Source organism: Pteropus alecto, unplaced genomic scaffold (genome assembly GCF_000325575.1).
Source record: "Pteropus alecto unplaced genomic scaffold, ASM32557v1 scaffold17, whole genome shotgun sequence".
Taxonomy (NCBI): domain Eukaryota; kingdom Metazoa; phylum Chordata; class Mammalia; order Chiroptera; family Pteropodidae; genus Pteropus; species Pteropus alecto.
Window position 1 is genome coordinate 4,446,654 of NW_006440645.1, and position 17,334 is coordinate 4,463,987.

Genomic DNA, 17,334 nt, shown 5'->3' on the forward strand with positions numbered 1-17,334 from the left:
AGGCGGGTGGGCCGCAGGCGAGGGCTGGGCGTCCGCGCTGCTCCGGGGGACGCGTCGTGGTTCTCACCTCCGCTGCCGCGGTCCAGACGCGCGCCTGCTCCAGGCCTCGCTCAGCCCTTCCCTTTGCTTTTCCGTTATTCATCACGCCAGCTCTTCTCACTGTTTTGCTTATTGATTTATGTTTTTCTGATCGTTTGTGCCATTGTTTAGTTTCTCTTGCAACGAAAGAATCTGGGAAACAATGTGTCTATTGAGTGTGGGTTCTCCCAATTCTGGAGTTTCCTAGATTTGAGTGCGTAGACACCAGGTGAGGTCTGGTGTACTCATGAATACAAAACCATGGCTTTAGGTCATAGGTCTGTGTGTACATGTTACACTTACATGTGGAGAGAGAGGTGTGTAAAATCAGGTGGCTTCCTACGTGAGCTTGTTATTTTGTCTATCGTCTGTCTGTGATTGCAGTGTAAGAAATGATTTTTCCTTTCCTCCCCTAAAGTGAATAAATCGTTTGTTGACCCCCCAACCCCCCGGAGGCTCTAAGTAGCAGCAGAGCCGCCCTGTGAAGTCAGGTTTTGCACAGATGGGGGACACTGTGGCAGCCTTGCTGGACTTGATGGAGTGGAATAGTTACGTCCAGGTCTAACTATTTGTAAAGCTGGTTTTCCGCTCCCCCCCCCGCCCCCTCCGCCAATAAATAGTTGGGTTGAAATAAAAAGGCAGCGTAGTTTCCCTCCTCTAGGAGAGAAACTGCTAGAATCCACCCGTTTGAGAATGCTAATCATATGTAACGTTCCAGCACGATTTTTGGCATTATATACATTATCTGTTTTCTGTACAATAAACTTTTATGCCTTAGAAACAACATTAGCTACTAGAAAGACTATGATTTAAGAAGTCAGCTCTGTTTCTGTGAGCGCAGAATGAACGAAGCCCTTTTCCGCCCCCGTGGGAGGGTGGCCCCTCCTGCCCCGCCTGGCAGGTGGCCCGTGTTGGCCGGGAGGAGCAGGGTGGCCGTGAACACCTGGCTGGGAGCCACAGCCGTGGGTTTCCCCAAGTGCCTCGGTGCTGGGCGTGTCCTCTTCGTGGGGACCCCCGAAAGCTGTGTTCGCGAGCTGTTTCAAGTCCGAGGTGGTTCCTGTACCACCTGTGCCCGCACTGCCTGGCATCTGGCCTGTCCCTCACCGGGGCTGGAGCAAAGTCCTCGGGCGGAAGCTGCCCCGCCGCCTGGCAGATAGCGTGTGTCGGCGGTTGCCCTGACTGTCCTGCTGGGTTGACTGTCCTGCTGGGCAGAATGGGCAGTGGACTGTCATAGACATCTAATGAGAAAAGTATAACAAACAGCAGCCATAACAACTACTGATTCTGCCTTTATTTTTCAGAAATGTGTTACGGACGAGTGTTTCTTTTTTGAACGACTGGAGTCTAATAACTACAATACTTACCGGTCAAGGAAATACTCCAGTTGGTACGTGGCATTGAAACGAACTGGGCAGTATAAACTTGGACCCAAAACAGGCCCTGGGCAGAAAGCTATACTTTTTCTTCCAATGTCTGCTAAGAGCTGATCTTAATGGCAACGTCTGATCTCATTTCATGTGAAAGAAGAGGAATATTTTAGAAATTTGTTCATGAGAGAAAAAGGATAACTTTTCTGGATAACTGGTCAGATAACCTTTTATCTAATAGTAAAATATTTAATCATTGCCTTAGTAAAGAAAAACAAAAATTCCTAGAAAATGTATAACTTCCGCCTTTTATAAAGCACTTGCCTTAATCAAGTGAAGCTAAGTTAGAGCCACAAGATTTTCATACATTTGCTTCATTTGAAAAGAGGCTTTTAAATACGCACTTTCACATTTTCTTCGTGGCACGCACAGACGTTAGGAAATTCAAGTCAGATATTTGGTTAACCCAAAACGTGCACTTCTCTCACGGCATGTCACACATTACTCTACATGCACAACTTACTTAAAACCTTTCGAGACACGTAAGGAGGAATTCAGCGCGCCCCGTCATCGTGTGTGACTGTCAGGCAGCTCCCTGTGGTAGAGTTTGCAGAGCTTGCCTGTGTAAGCCGCCCGAAGTTCCTCCGCGGTCAGGTCGATCTTGTCAAACCCTGCCCTGAACCCGTAGAGCAGCAGCTGAGCCACTCTGCTGGTGACGGGGGTGGCGTTTTCGGTGCTGGCCAGGTCCGTGAGGTCCAGCCACTCACACCGCAGGCACTCACGCTGGCAGAAGTCGATGCTGAATGAACGTGGCTTCAGGCGGCAGATGACGTACATGTCCGACTTCCCAAAAGCTCCGGGGACGCCGTGCTGTTGCCGGAGGCTCAGGATGGACCTGAATTCCGTCCTTACACCGGTCTCCTCAAAGACTTCTCGGACTGCCGTGTCTCCTACGTGCAAGGACCACACACAGGTCAAGGAAAGAACACTCTGCAAATCAAGCCACGGATTTGCAAATCTAATCAAGGATTTCATTTAAAGTATCATCACCTAAAGGTTCAACAGCAAAACTTCACCCTAAGAAAGTGAAGTGCTCAGTGCAAACTCTCTGCCTCCTGGACATCCTGCTATACCAAAGGATCTCCTTACAGCTGTCCCTCTAAGAAGCTTTTGAAATAGGAATGTTTCTTTGGCTGCTGCTTGGGGACTTCCCCACTTGTATGCTTTTAAAGTCACATATTTTTAACCTCTTCCTGCTCAGTTTCCCAAAAGGTGAAAACATAGGTTGCAAAGCTGCAGTTAATGTTCTTACATATTTCTCCCGTATTATCCTGCTCCCGATTATCCACCAACACAGCCTGAACTTGTACCTGTCAGTACCAGGGAAAAGCGACCCATCCTTCCTTCTGAGGTGTGGAGCTGCAGGATGTGCTGAACCCTGAAAGATGCCACCCCCCGGGCCACGTGGGCTGAGGGGCTGCGGGGCCTCTGAAACCACTCGGCAGATGCGTCACGGGCCTCGCTCCGACCCGTGGTCTCGGTGGAATCCCGCTGGGGAAGTGGGTCATCGCCTTCGGCTGAGATTCCCAAGAACTGGGGTTCACTCCTCCAACACCCAAACGCTGCAGTCGCTCCTTCAGAGCTTTTCAAAAAACTTGTGATACACAGAATCTTATAATACAGCAAGGGTTTTCACATTTTATAAGGTTGACTTTTCAGTAATATGCCAATGCATAGGGCAGGGTTTTATTGCCATTAACATTTTTTGGTGGCTGCTTTTTCTAAATATCCAGATGAACTCTAAATTCCGCGATGCTCTGTCATTGTCACCCAGAGTGCCCATGAGGAGCCCTTAGAACAGCTGCCTTCCTCCCCCAGTTTGCTGGGAAACGCTATACAGTTGTATAGATTTTTCTTCAGATGCCCGTTAGTGCCTCCATTTACTTGTTTGTCAAACAGTAAATTCCCTTTGCCTTCTCAGTGGTCTTACTGGTGAAGACTGGGCAAGGAGGAGGAAGTCAGGAAAAGCGTCCCATTGCCGTGGGCTCGGCCGTAGACTGCCTTTCCTATTCTCTGGGTATGCTCCGTTTTTTCCCCCTAAGCTGTTTGGGGAGGAGGTGTGAAACGCAGACATTTGTCTGCCGTTTTTAAGTACATGCCGACTTCCATAATTCTCAGTCTGGCATACGTGTTTGTTATTCAATTTGTTAAAGATTGTGGCAAGAGTCTTAAATTTTACACGTCATTTGCTGATCTCACATAATGATTGTTTCAATGTTTATTTTTCTTTAAATGCTCTGAAAGATAACAGGCGGTGGTGGGGCCTATTTAGCTCTTGGTTCCACTAAGAGCAGGGATTTGGTTCCCAAGTCTAGCCTGTTCTGCATCACAGAAGCACAGGGCTGTGTGCCATTCCGCCGTCTGCCCAGCTCAGCAGCCACCGTGGCGGCCGAACCCAAACCAGCGCCGCCTGGGTGGCTGGTCCGGTTTAAGCTGCGTCAGCCTTTCAATGACTAGGACTGAAAACTGAACGGGCAAGTGCGCGCTCTGCATCCAGGGTGCGAGAGAAGCTCTTCCCCAGGGGGTTCGCCATGAATTAAAATTTCTTATCCGGATAGAGTGCCTTACTCTGCTGTACCTGTATTATTTTAATGTGCTATAAGCTAAACCGAAGTAACATTTGCTGTTTTGAAGAACATAGGAAAACCAAGAGGCTTATGTTTTTATTTTTGCTGATTGAGAGAGATGTTTAAATACGTCACAGGACAGTCATGAAATGGAGTTTATACTTGTTATTTCTGTTTTGTAATATTTAATAATAGGATTAGGTTGAAAGTAAAGGCCGCCCCCGTGCGTGTCGCTGACAGGCCTCTCCCGGCCGCCACCGCCTCTAGCCGTCCTAAGGCGAAGCTCTCACTGGCGCTACTCCCGGGGGTGCTCCTCCCGGGGGTGCTCCTCCTCAGTTTCCTTCCTCTTTCTTAATTCCACGTGGTTGAGGCACATGTGTGATCTCCGGAGCGCTGGGTGGTTGTGACAACCACAAATACTTTTAAAAAGTAGCGAATTCTCAACTACCTGGACTTGAAGGGTTCTTAGTACACTTACGCCTAAAATGATACATATTTGGCTTTGAAATGTGTTTCTTCGAGTGCGTTTAAATATATCGGAAATTCAGAAGCCCCCTAAAAACTCAAATGAAGGTTGTCAGTTCATTGAGAAGGCAGGAGTCAGAGGAGGAGGCTACGCAGACCTCCCGGACACTGCTCTGTGAGTGGCGGCTTGGGTGAGGACGTGAACGTCAGCTTCCTCGTTCACCAACATGCTCTCCTGCGTCACAGGACACTGTAGGATAATTAGGTGTTCTAGAACAACGGCTTTTCCTTCCAGCACTCACGACACTCCCAAATCCTCTTTGATTTCACAGAAGACCTAGCAGAATCTAAGCAAAAGGTCAATACCTAAAAACCAAAATTTCTTATGGATATATCTGAATGTAGTAAATTTACTTATTGGTTGTTTGGAGTGGGCTGTATACAGGGCATTTTAATCTGTGTAACGTTTTTAAAAATCATATTTTTAAATAAAATATTTACAGATAATTTAGGAAACTGCCTTCATATACACGTGGGCTGAAGAAAACGGACGTATGCATACTGAGGGGGGAATGGCATGGGTGAACAGCAGGGCATCAAATGAGGCACCTCCTCCTTTATGATGACAGGGACGGCGTTGGATGCAGTGGTGTACGGAACAGGTGGGAAAACTGGGTTTCTAGCCTCCCATCTGCTTCCTGTGAACTCAGTGATGGTGAGCATTCTTAGCTTGTGTCATGTTCCGTCTTCGATACGGAGCTCAGTAAGTTCTCTTGGGGAGTTAGCTCTCACGTGAGACCGTCTCAGATGAGACATTTCACTACGCTTTGTCTTCCTGACTATTCAAAATAAACAGCAGATAAGATTCTCGTACGGAGAAGAATTACATCACCACTGCTCTAAAACTGACTTTGTCAATAAAACGTTTCAAAGTTCACTTAAAAGTTAGTTCATCCTTGTGTGATGAAAAGGCCAAGAATTTGTGTTTTCTCAGAGTTTAATTCCAACAATTTTAATCACATCCAATGTCACCCTTAATGCTAAACTGATGACTATCCAAACCTCCTCATTCTCAAGCACATTACTCCAGAAGCAGCCCTAAGTCGAAGAACAGGTGGTGGGCTCCTAAGGGGATTATTTAGCCTAATGGAATGGGTTGTAATTTTACAAGTTTTGCTGCTAATTTTCTATCAGCCCTGAAGTAACCTGAAAATTTCTGACTTTGAACCAATTAGGAAATTTAAAATCTTATTCTCAACTATAGAGTAGGAAAGTAAACACATGAATTTCCTCCACATTTTCAAGCCAATCAAAAATGTGTACAATACACACCGATATCTTCTCCAGGCTCCGACAAGCCTCCTGGGAACTTCCACATATTCTTCAACTGCAGTAAGAAAATAAAGTTAACATAGCTTTTATGCACCCATATCTGGCAATCCACATAATTGGTCAAGGTTATTGAGAATTCGTTTTTTCATAATCACATGCATTTTTTTTTTTCAGTTTCCTTCCTCCTCTCTTCTTTCTTTTTTGGGGAAACTGGTAACTTATGAAGTCTTTCCCCGCCATCTACTCCGGGACATAGAAGTGGTTTTGTTGGTTGTGTTAAATTCCATATGAATGAAACAGTGGAGGGAAACATCTACTGAATTTGTGTAATTTAAAAAATGTTGCTGCTAGTTAACTATTAACAAATAGAGGAATCTTACAGATGCTGCTATAAATAAGTAGAAAATACAGTATAAATTGGATCACTACAGTATACTATTTTTAATTTCACATTCATATTCTGTATTGTGTCTAATCAGTTATATTAATCTTAAGGTTTCTCTTGTTCTGTGTGTTAATGATTTTATGTAAAGATGTAATTGCTTCTCCATGGACAGTGTGAATAAAATCGATTAAAGTTCTTGGGTCTTTTGTATACTTTTTTTGGGGGTGGGGGGCAGGTGCGATGATCTGATCATGGAATGGGGATAAACATAGAAAGCTGATTACAAATAATTATGAAATGGCAGGGGACAATGTTCTTACGGCCGACATGATTGATTTTCCTGTTAGGGTTCTGTTCTGTCTGTCCCTCACCGTATCGTAGAGGCTGCAGCTTGAAGCCAGGACGCCTCATACTCTTCATTCACAAGACAGGTTTATGGACCTTTTACTGGTGTGCGTTGTGACCCTCTCGTTTCCTAGACGAGTGAGTGCTTCTCAAAGAGTGTGTCATCCCCCAGCTATGCTAGGCTGGGGACGGTGGCGTGGTTCCCAGAGTTTCCACCGACTGCTGATGATGTGGGTACAGAACTCTGGCTTCCCACCCTTCCGTGTCTGGCTCCGACTCGAGGTCGTGACGCATGTGATGTTTTATTAACGTAGGAATGGATCTCTAAGTGTATCTCTGCATTAATGCATTGTCTTTGGGATTCCACTTTGAAATGGTTCCAGAGGCTATGTTCCTACAGAAACTATGCCGTCTTTTGTCCGATAGGTTTTTGGACTTCACCACCATAGATTCTATTTCTAACAAAACACGTTTCCCCCAAACAGTGAAAGTCAGCTTTCAAAATGTTTACCTAAACTTGACTAATAATTTAGGAATTGTTGATTAAATTTGGAGATTTGAACGTATTACAAGGGAAACATGCTAGACCTAAGGATTGAAACAGCTCACAAAAATTTGATTCGGATTATTTCATAAATCTTAGCTATGGAAGAATGAAGTATGTTTTTATGCTGGTGAGCAGTTTGCGCTATTTTCTGGTACCACTTAGCTGTAAAGTGCTTCATTTAACCCATTTCCCATTCGCCCCAAGAATACTTGCCAGTGGCACTTGTGGCTACAGTGTCTACCCCAAGGTAACTCACGGGTCACAGCCCCAACCTTACCCCCAAAGTCCGCCACGAAATATCTCACTTTTATTATTATTTTCATATCACTCTAGTACATCTATAATCTTTGGAAACAAATGACATCATTCTACTTATAGCATTCTGTAGTGGTATTTCCATTTACAAAATATAGTAATTCTCAATCACTGAAAATGTCAAATCCTAGAACATGACATATTCCTACACGTGATGTTAATAACATCATTTTCGAACAGCTATAAGCCAAAGATTCATCGGATTTATGTACACGTTTCTGTTGTATTCCTACACGTGATGTTAACATCATTCTCGAACAGCTATAAACCAAAGATTCATCGGATTTATGTACACGTTTCTGTTACATTAGGATTAGAGACGAGTTCTATTTAGAAATAGCTCCAAGGACAGTTTTTATATTTTCACATTGAAAACCAGTCAGATTTGCTTCAGCCTCACAGAGCATGTTTATGTAAAATTAAAGCTGGCAGCGAGCTGCACTTTTTTTTGCCTAAATGGGAAATGGGTGAAAAAACTGCTTCCTCTCCCCCCAAAAGCTTGAGTCCGCCGTTAGTTTTCAGTGGCAGGTGGAGCGGCCTAAGTTACGTGGCCTGAAAACCTGGTTACGTGGTCTGATCAAGGGAGAGACGAGTATGTCTTCTCATTTTTTAAAATATTAAAGAATGCTCCCATTACCTGGGTTTAGCAATACATTAATAATAAATAATAAATACCAGGTAACATATATTGAATGTCTACCGTGTTCCAGAAGCTGCTAAATGGCTTATTTTTTTTTTAATAAGAATTACCACATTTAAACTTTACAGTAACCCATGAAAGACTGTTGTTCCCATTTTATAAGTGCAGAAACTGAGGGCATAAAAGGATTTCATCACTTGCCTGGGATGACACAGCTAGTGTGTAGTCAACTCAGGGTTAAATCCAGGCAGTCCGATTCCATCCACTGTTTCTCTTGATTTTAGACATCGATCTGCTCCCACCGACCCTGTACCCTGCTCCCTGCTTGTTCACGTACCTTTGCTCTTTTCTTCAGGCCTCACTGGAACATTCTGTGTAAACCCTGCTGGAGTCTCCATCCTAGACTTCCACTCCTCCGGGCCTTGTGAATGTGAACTAAAGTCTAGTTTGGCACCAAATGTCTCTGTGTCTGCCTGTTGCCTACGGAGTTCCCTATGTAGAATCTTCTGATTGGCATGAGATTTATTACTTCGCTAGTGATTTACTATTATTCTATCTTTCCAGCGTATTGTTTCCTGAGGGAAAGGTTGCTGAGGAAGGGCTAAGGGAGGCTTTTCAATACTGCCTGTTACCTGTTTTCATCTTTGTTCCCCTTCCAGCAAAGAAGACAAAACATCCCTGTGCTTCAAGTGTAAAATTCCATGATCCTTTTCCCTCCAATCTTAAAAAAAATAACTTTCCACTCTCTTCTAAAAGAAATACTCGTCTCAAAGTTCTCGTACCTGTTGGGTGCTACTCAGCATTCACATGTGTGACCCCTCCTGTTTGAATTAGTTACGTCGTCTATCTAGTTCCTCAAGTATGTCTGATTCTTACACACCACGAAAGGTAAAGTATCCTTTTAGCTTATGGAAATGTAATTTTACACCATATAGAGTAGTTCCGTCATATTTCGGAATGTGGATGTGATGGCAAGTTTTTCCTGTACATTTGCCAGTAGTACATCTGATGTTCCTGGGTGTGTGTGTGTGTGTGTGTCTGTGTGTGTGTGTGTGTGTGTGTGTGTGTGTCTGTGTGTGTGCAGGGGTGAATGCGAAGTAGAAGACTGGATGACATAAGGTGGTCTCATCTATCACTCTGGAACCCCGCCTTCCTCGGTGTTAGGAATTGCTAGCCCAAGAAATATCAGCAAAGGGCAAGAATTATTTTTAATGCACTTTTCAGAGATAAAGAATGTAAGGTATTTTCTCTGTTAAAATGATTTCAAGTTAATAGCACTGTTTCTTTCGAAGCTTATCCTGAAGATGCCTCGAGTTTGTTTTAGGATTTCTAGAAAGGGCATGTAAGGGTGGTCTATTTTCTGGTCGCTTTTCCTTATTATGTCCCTAACCCCACAGACACCGTCTGTTCCTACACCTATGGTCAGCCTCGGGCCCTTCCTGGGCACGGCCGCAGAAACCCCAACCAGGAGCTCGTGGAGTCGGAACCCCCACAGGACGAGCAGTGTCTTTCAGCCTCATCCCCAGACCTAGAACAAGGGTGCTGACCCGCCAGGCTCTTCCCTTCGGTTCTCGTGTGTTTGACCTTCTCGGGCTTCCTTTATTCCAGCTCGGTCAGATGACAGAAATTTGGTAATTTTTATTTTAACCGTTGTCGTTTTAAATCTGCCACACTCAAGTTTTAGAATTCAGAGCCACTGCGTTTAGATGCTACATGAGAGAGAAGCTGCCGTAGAGATCTCGTAATAAGTTTGTTCATTCAACAAAAATGTATTGAGTGTGAGGGCCAAGGCATACAGAAATTATTGCACGATACAGCAGTTATTTTTCTAATAACACTGCCACCTTACATGTTATTTATTCATCTGCTGATTATTTGCGTGTTCCCTAATATAAGCTCCAGACATAGAAGCTTTCCTTTGCTCGCTAATGTTCGCTTAGTGCTTAGAACAGAGCCGACAACGTGGCACGTATGGGAGCTCAGCAATGCCAAGTGAATGAACGAACAGGTCCTACCATGACTCCGCTCTTTAGAACCCAATTTACAAGATCGAGCCACTGTAGGTCTTTTATTCCTCAAAATCGGGGTGGGGCGAAGGATTGCAACAGATCGGTAGGAAAGGAGAAAGCACACGTTTTAAGTGTCATTTTAGATTTGGGTTCGAGTGTGCACATATGCTTGTGGTGAGGGCTAAAGTTCCCTCTGCAAGAAACACTTGACACGAGTTCCTGGGGACAGGGAGGCACTTAAGGAGAAAAGCTGGCTCAGATGTCTGGAAATAATGCCGATCGTCGTTTATGGTCAAATACAGCTATCGTCTATGCTTAAATTCTACTAATACCAAAATAATTACAGAAATTTAAAAAAAAAATCAAAACCCTAATTAGGAATATCTACTTAATCTAAGAAGAAACCAAAGTCTTAGATAACATGAATCTGTCTAGCCTCTGCCTCCCCCAAGTGCCTAGCAGCCGAGGAGGGGCACAGCCAGACCCCGAGAGGCAGCACTGTTTCAGTCTTAAAGAACTGATCACTGGCAGGTTTGCAAATCAGTGAATGAAGAATCTGGAGCCCAGTGTTCTCGTCTGGTGGTTCGCAAACTTGACCACGCACCTGAATCGCCCAGAGGGCCCGTGAGCACAAGCTGCTGAGTGGCATCTCGGAGGTTCTGACCCGGCAGGTCTGGGGTGCGGCCTGGGGCTCCTATGCATTTCTGATAAGTTGATGCTACTGTCTCTCAGCTGCAAACCCACCCTCTGTGCTCCGCCTGGTGGGGCTGGGGCCGGGACCCTGCCACCTCATCTCCACGTTGCCAGGGGACTCCCTTTTAGGCTCAGCAACAGGCTGTGAGGCAGGAGGAAGGAGGAGGGACACTGGGCCAAGCGCAGTGCCACTCCAGGTGCCTGATTAAGCTTCTGCTGATAAAGTTTGGGGCGAGTCAGAGATCCTGCCTCAACTAACACTTCGAACGTTGCTTATGAGATGACTAGAAGAACGCTTAGGTAGCATTTCTGAGAAGCGTGTGATGCTGCTTTCAGCTATCATTACAAATAGTCACTTAAAATTTTTAAACAATGGGAAAACGTGTTTGACTGTCCACCAACATTTATCGAAGTCTCAGAAAGTATCAAAATGATTAATCTCTGTCAGTCTTACTAAGACTCCTGAGTGAGCCAGAAAACGTCAGATCTTGGTGCTTTTCCTAGACCCCTTCTTTGGTTCCAGTTGCCTAAGCTCCTTACTTTGGTGGACAAGGCTCTACGTTCTGTCCCCAGGCCAGCTCCCAGGTCAAACAGCGTGCCGCTCCCTGCACTCCCGGCCACAACGAACTTCTTACCATGATCGCGCTGTGCGACGGCTGAATGTTTATGTCCGCCCCCGCCCCCACCCGGCCCACAGGCTGAACCTAACCCCCGACGTCGTGGTGGGAGGTGGGGCCTTCGAGATGTGACTGTGTCTTAAGTGGAGCCCTCATGAACCGGAGTAGTGCCCTTGCAAAAGAGATCGCAGAGGATGCCCTTGTCCCTCCTGCCACGTGAGGAAACGAAGGGAGAGGTCTATGAACCAGAAAGTGGGACCTCGCCAGACATCGATTCTGCCGGTGCCTTGACCTTGGCCTCCCAACACCCATACCTGTGAGAAATAATGTGTGTTGTCTGAACCACACAGCAACTTGGATGGACTAAGATACCATAACAGTTCCTTTCTGAACACTGGGCCCTTGCGTATGCAATTCTCACGTTCTCGGTCTTTTTCTACCTCTCCCCTGCTTTTTTCCTGGCAAGCTCATACTCATTCTTCAAGACTCAAGTGAATTGTCACCTCTTCTGAGAAGTCTTTAGAGGCTTTTTAAAGGCAAAGGACATCGTTACCGTCTGCTGTGACTGCTTTCCTAAGAAGACAGTGAGATGCGGAACATCGGACACTGTTACTATCTGTCTTCTCAGCACTGGCTCGTGCTTAATGAACGTTGGATGAGTGAAAGAAAATCCTGCAGTCTGTTAGAAACAGCTGTCTCCCCAGTTAAATACAGCCAGCCATAACTTTCCCGTAGCCGTGCGATATAGATGGCGAGCGAGAGCAAGGTCACCCTGGCATTTTCAAGGCCTGCATAAGCATTTTGGGGGATTAAAAGAACTTCGATATCATCTATAACTGCTTAGAAATGACTTTTAAAACAGCTTTCTGTAATTCCTGGAGCATATCAAAATTTCTACACTTTTTTTTTCTCTAAAGAGAACTGAACAATTTATAAAGCAGAAGCGACTTACTTTATGTCGATCTTGTACAACCAATATTTTTCTAGTATTTTCATCAAATACAGCTCCTGTTGGGGGAAAAAATAAAAGATACTTGAGAAACATCCATTTCATTCATCTTAGGCTCCTTCCACACTGTGACCTGTGGCCTGGGACCCATCCCAAAGGCCTGGTTCTGTACCACCTCATCCACGAAAGTGTAAACTCTCCAGCCAGGAACTGGTTGCTCAGGTACCAGGTGCTCTTAACCAATGATGGTTCTAGTGGATGCCGACTTGGATTGCCATCTGCAAAATTTCTCTAAATTGTCTTTCTGATGATACACAGTTAAATAATCTTTTCATCCTTTTATAGTATTTACTTTAGTGTCCAGATAATTTTAAGTGCTTAAAAATATTTATTGAAGAAATGAGTATGTTTCCCTTCCTGTTTGTATTCCTTGAGTCACTGTGCATAGAACATGACTTGTGCCCCTTGATGATCCAAATCAAAAAACATCTCAATATTCGGATCAAGACCCGCCTGAAGCCACCTAAGTTTGTTTATCGCCTATGCACACATGTCCATCACATACCAGTACATTACTTTGGAGTACTTCTTTATTTTACATATGTTTCAAGTCCTATTCCATTTCTTTTATTCATTCATCATACCCATTGCCCAGCACACTAAGCATTTGGCTAGAGGTTACGGACTCAAAAATAAAATTTATTTTCTATTTCTCTTTGGGCAATCTTGAATCTTTTATGATACTTTAATGATTTGTATTAGGTTCCTTCGATGCTATAATTTAAAAATATTTGTATTTACATAACATGGGAAGATATTATTAAAAAGATATTTTCCACCTATTTGTCCATGCTTTCAATATTAATTGAGTTCCTATATATAATAGATATAGGTACAATATACAGTATATTGCTTGAGCTCCTGTTATGTGTCAGGCACTTTTCTGGGTGAGCAAATTCCCAGGCTTCACGGGGCTCACAGTGTGGTGTGTATGAGGAGGTGACAAACGAAAAAATAAATTCTATAGAACACGAGAAGGTGATAACTGCTATGTAGAGAGAAAATGTTGAAGGCGGTGGTATGGGTAACGCAAGGAAGAGCAATTTTCTCTGAAATGAAAACACATTTTAGTATTTTAAAGCAAGAAGGAAAACCGCTACGTGAAATAAACATTAATGTTGGCTTCTGTTAGAAAATGTAAACTATAATTTAATTGGACTTTACAAGGGATAGAATGACAAAAAAATACCAAAGACACCTGCTCTTTTAATAATTTGTGATTACTCAAATTGAACTTTTCCCTAATGAATTCACTATGAACCTGAGCAAACTATCCCAACGACGAAACCAGCATCGCTAAAGCACGGCGTGAGCGACCCCTGCTGGTCACAAGGTAAAAGTGCAATCTAAAGAGCTCCAGGATTAAAAGCGGTTACTATTACATCATGATCATTAGTCGGGACTGTGCTAAATTCCTTATGTGCATTGCCCCAGGTGTTCCTCACAATAATCCCGCGAGTGGCATCATTCTGATGGCTCAAATAGTTACTATTCCGAGTTCACGCAGCGCGGAGACTAGCGGCCAGTGGGCCTGGGTTCCAGCAGGCGCTCGGAAACTCGGGTGGGGCCCGGCGTCCGTTTTAACAAGCCTTCTAAGGTGATTTTGATGCACGCTACAATTTGAGAACCCGTGTCTTAACCTAAAGTGAGTCATCTCTCAAGATTGTCTCTGAAGCTAATCAGTGACTTCTAAATTCTACATTTAAATTATGCTATTTTAAACAACTGTTTGGCACAGTAACTTAATGTGAATGTCTTTAAGTAATGTTTGAATCATTGAAAACTTGGTTTGCTTTACTTGACATTCAACCTAAAAGTTATTTTATTCTGCTAATTCACATAATTAGTACTAATATGCTTTATCATAATGAATTTATTCCCTGATCCCAATTCAGTGTTACTATTTGAGTAGTGAAGGTCAAATATCTGTGTAAAACATGTTCAAACATATCCTTTGGAAAAACTTAACACTGAACTTGCTTGTTCTCTCTGCTGCCCTCTGCTGACGCACAGGGCAAACTTCGTCTATTCAAAGCACTAGCACTAGTCTCAAGGAGAATAATCGTTCATCAGATTATTCATTCCATGAGAATAAACTGTTGCCCATCTGTAAGAACAAAAAATCGGGTGAACCTCTTTAAAAAGTTAATTCTGAGTATCATGAGTTAGAAACTGACCTGCAACTCCCACTTGATGGGTAGCGTATCCTGGGAGTCGGCTGGGCCCGTCTCCCAGCCACAAGGCCAGCGTGGATGAGTCCGATTCTGCGTGGTGAAAGCAGAAGCCCAGGGCAGCAGCCGGGGCAATGAATCGGCTTTGCAGGATGGGGATGTGCAGCCATGCCGCTACTCTACCTTCTGATCTCCACTGCTGCACTGCAGCTAAAATGCAGAGGATAAAATGCTATCAGTATTTTCCAGTGAGAGGAGCGGAATAAATTCAAACTCATCTCAGGATGTCACCTTCTCCAGGAAGCCATCTTAAGCATCTACTTCCATTACTAGTTAGCGATGCGGGGGAAATCCCAAAATGTCACACCAGCAGCATGGGGATTACCATGTTTTCTTATGTCGACCACCTTGTTTATGATTTTTCCAACAGACTGAATTCCTTGAGAATAGTCAGTAAGGTGGTGATCTTTAATATTCACGTAAAAGATATATTCACTGGACACAATGCTCAGCATGTAACTGGTCATTACTAGTTGTAGCATGAACAAATAAACTGATTTAAACAAAATAAAATGCCATTTTAATGGTGTTCCTTTTAACATCTTAGTTTTAACCTTTTTAAATGACCATTACAGTCTACAGCCATGCCACCCTGAACACGCCCGATCCCGTCTGATCTCGCAAGCTAAGCAGCGGCAGGCCTGGTTAGTACTTGGATGGGAGACCACCTAGGAAGGCCAGGTGCTGTAAGCATTAAAAAAAGAAAAAAAGAAAAAATACTATTATGGCCTTCAATTTATTCTTTAAGAATTCTGTCAATTTTTTTTTTATACATTTCAAGGTGGTTAAAATATAACTTTATATAATGTATGCTAGTTGTAGAAAATTTTGAAAAATCATTGTGCCTGACAGTGACAGACCCAGGGTGCATGTGAGGGTGCACGTGAAAGCAGTGAGAAGCTGTGCAAAGGCACGTTTGAAGGTCCATGTGATCATCAGAATTTTTTTGGTTTCTTTTTATACGCAAAGCCATTCAGTTTTGTTATGGTTCTCAGGAACAACGGAAACCGGCACTAGCTCTTAGAAGCAGCATGGTGCAGTGAGACTAGATTCTATAGCCAGGGAGGTAATAATCTCTCTGTGCCTCAGCACCATCATCTTTATAATGAGGATAATAGTACCTGCCTCACAGGGTTGTTGTGGGATTAAATAGCTTAATATTTGTCAAGTTCTTAAAACAGTGTCTAGCACTTAGAGTACAATGATTTGTTTTATTAGATAAAAAGTATATAGTATTTCCAAGTTTATAAATTAGTTTCACATAATTTACCTTTGATCACATCTATCCAGTAAAGTAATTAGGGCTGGCATTATTCACATGAGCAACCTAAAAGGCAGATATTTTCTGTGATTTGCCTAATGTCTGGTGAAGCTTGAGGCAGTAGCTGGAACTTGAAACCTGGATGTGTGACTCCACACACAGTCCCCTTCTGGTTTGCCTTGCTGACTGGCATCACCTAGGCTTCGGTCATCTGTTTGGTCACTAACAAGTGACAAGTGTGTGCAATAAATACCTGTATCTAACCTCTCATATGTATACCTATGAGGGGATGAACACTGATTTGACTCTCCTACGGGGGATATTGCTGGAGTCAGCAATTACTCACAAGGAGAGAAAATGAGGTGGAGGTCAGTAGTTTGGGAATGAGGATGATTAAAGAATGAAATAACTCGATTATAGTCACATATCTGCTCACTTGCCATACTGCACAATAGGACAGAGACGTTGTGAAGTTCCCAGTTAGTGTCACAAGACCTTTCCCTGGCTGGATTTCCATGCTAGGCCTTCAGTTCCATGAGGACTCTCGCAGGCAGTTTGAAAAACAGGCTGTTCCACCAAATCAAGGCCTCAATATGAAGTGTTCCTTATCTTTGGACTCAAGGTTCAAAGAGCGGAGTTTTCTTACTAAACACTGAAGCCACCCACCACCTGCTGCTCCGTAAGGACAAGCACACTCCAGTTCTCGACGCGACAGCCCCTGACCGATTTGTGCACAGATCTGACCTCTGGGACCCACCCCGGTCCACTCATTGCCCACCACCCGTATTAGAGAGTGAGGAATTTTCATCTGGGCAAAGTGCCCGGCACAACCATGGCTCCGTAAATGACAGTAGATAACAGTGAAATGACACTGATACGTCTGAGCGTTAACCATGCTAAGCACGTCACATGCTAAGCATTATCCAACGTATCCCTGGGCCGTCCCGTGCACTCCTGTCATCCGCTTCCACGCAACAGGGAACGGTGCTTTACAGAACTGGCCCAAGGTGAAGGTCACACACTAGAAAGTGGGCCAGACACGAGGGCTGCCGATCCCAGGATGTGGGATCGTCCCCATCCCTCCCAACTGCCTCAGAGATGTCCCAGCGGAGCGCGCAAGCTGCGGGGTGCGAGAGGGGCGGCCACGCGCCCTCGCCCCTCCTCCGGGCTCGGGGCTCGGCCGGCGCAGAGCGCGGGGTTACTTCGTTAGACGCCCAGGGGCCGGAAGCCCTCGGCCAGGCACACTTGCCCTGCAGGGCCCTCTGGAAGGTGGCCGTGTCCACGCGGTCCAGCCGCGCCAGGCGCACAGAGACGCCCCCGAATCTGTCCAGCTCGCCCCGCAGCAGGCCAGCTCTGGCGGGGGGGTCCGGCACACAACCCGGCCCGCCCGAGGCCCTGCGGGGCCCGCCCGGG

General features: G+C 44.6%; 3 protein-coding genes and 1 pseudogene across 3 annotated transcripts in view; 3 read left to right on the plus strand and 1 right to left on the minus strand.

Annotated features, from left to right (window-relative positions):
* FGF2 (fibroblast growth factor 2) overlaps positions 1 to 4,060 on the plus strand; it is a gene marked incomplete at its 5' end in the record, with an annotated part of 44,843 nt that extends 40,783 nt beyond the window's left edge. The window contains one exon of the mRNA XM_015593894.2: positions 1,380 to 4,060. Coding sequence (XP_015449380.1) covers positions 1,380 to 1,565 — 186 coding nt within the window. The remainder of the gene's footprint in view (positions 1 to 1,379) is intronic.
* SPATA5 (spermatogenesis associated 5) overlaps positions 1 to 17,334 on the plus strand; it is a 234,734-nt gene that overhangs the window by 8,547 nt on the left and 208,853 nt on the right. The gene's annotated exons all lie outside the window — the stretch shown is intronic.
* On the minus strand, positions 1,987 to 17,327 carry NUDT6 (nudix hydrolase 6; the record flags this gene model as incomplete). Its single annotated transcript, XM_025050923.1, has 5 exons — positions 1,987 to 2,395; positions 5,870 to 5,924; positions 12,373 to 12,428; positions 14,607 to 14,810; positions 17,171 to 17,327. Coding segments are annotated over 5 exons (855 nt in total), but the record flags the coding sequence as incomplete, so codon positions are not given.
* Positions 15,235 to 15,353, plus strand: LOC112484672 (annotated as a pseudogene).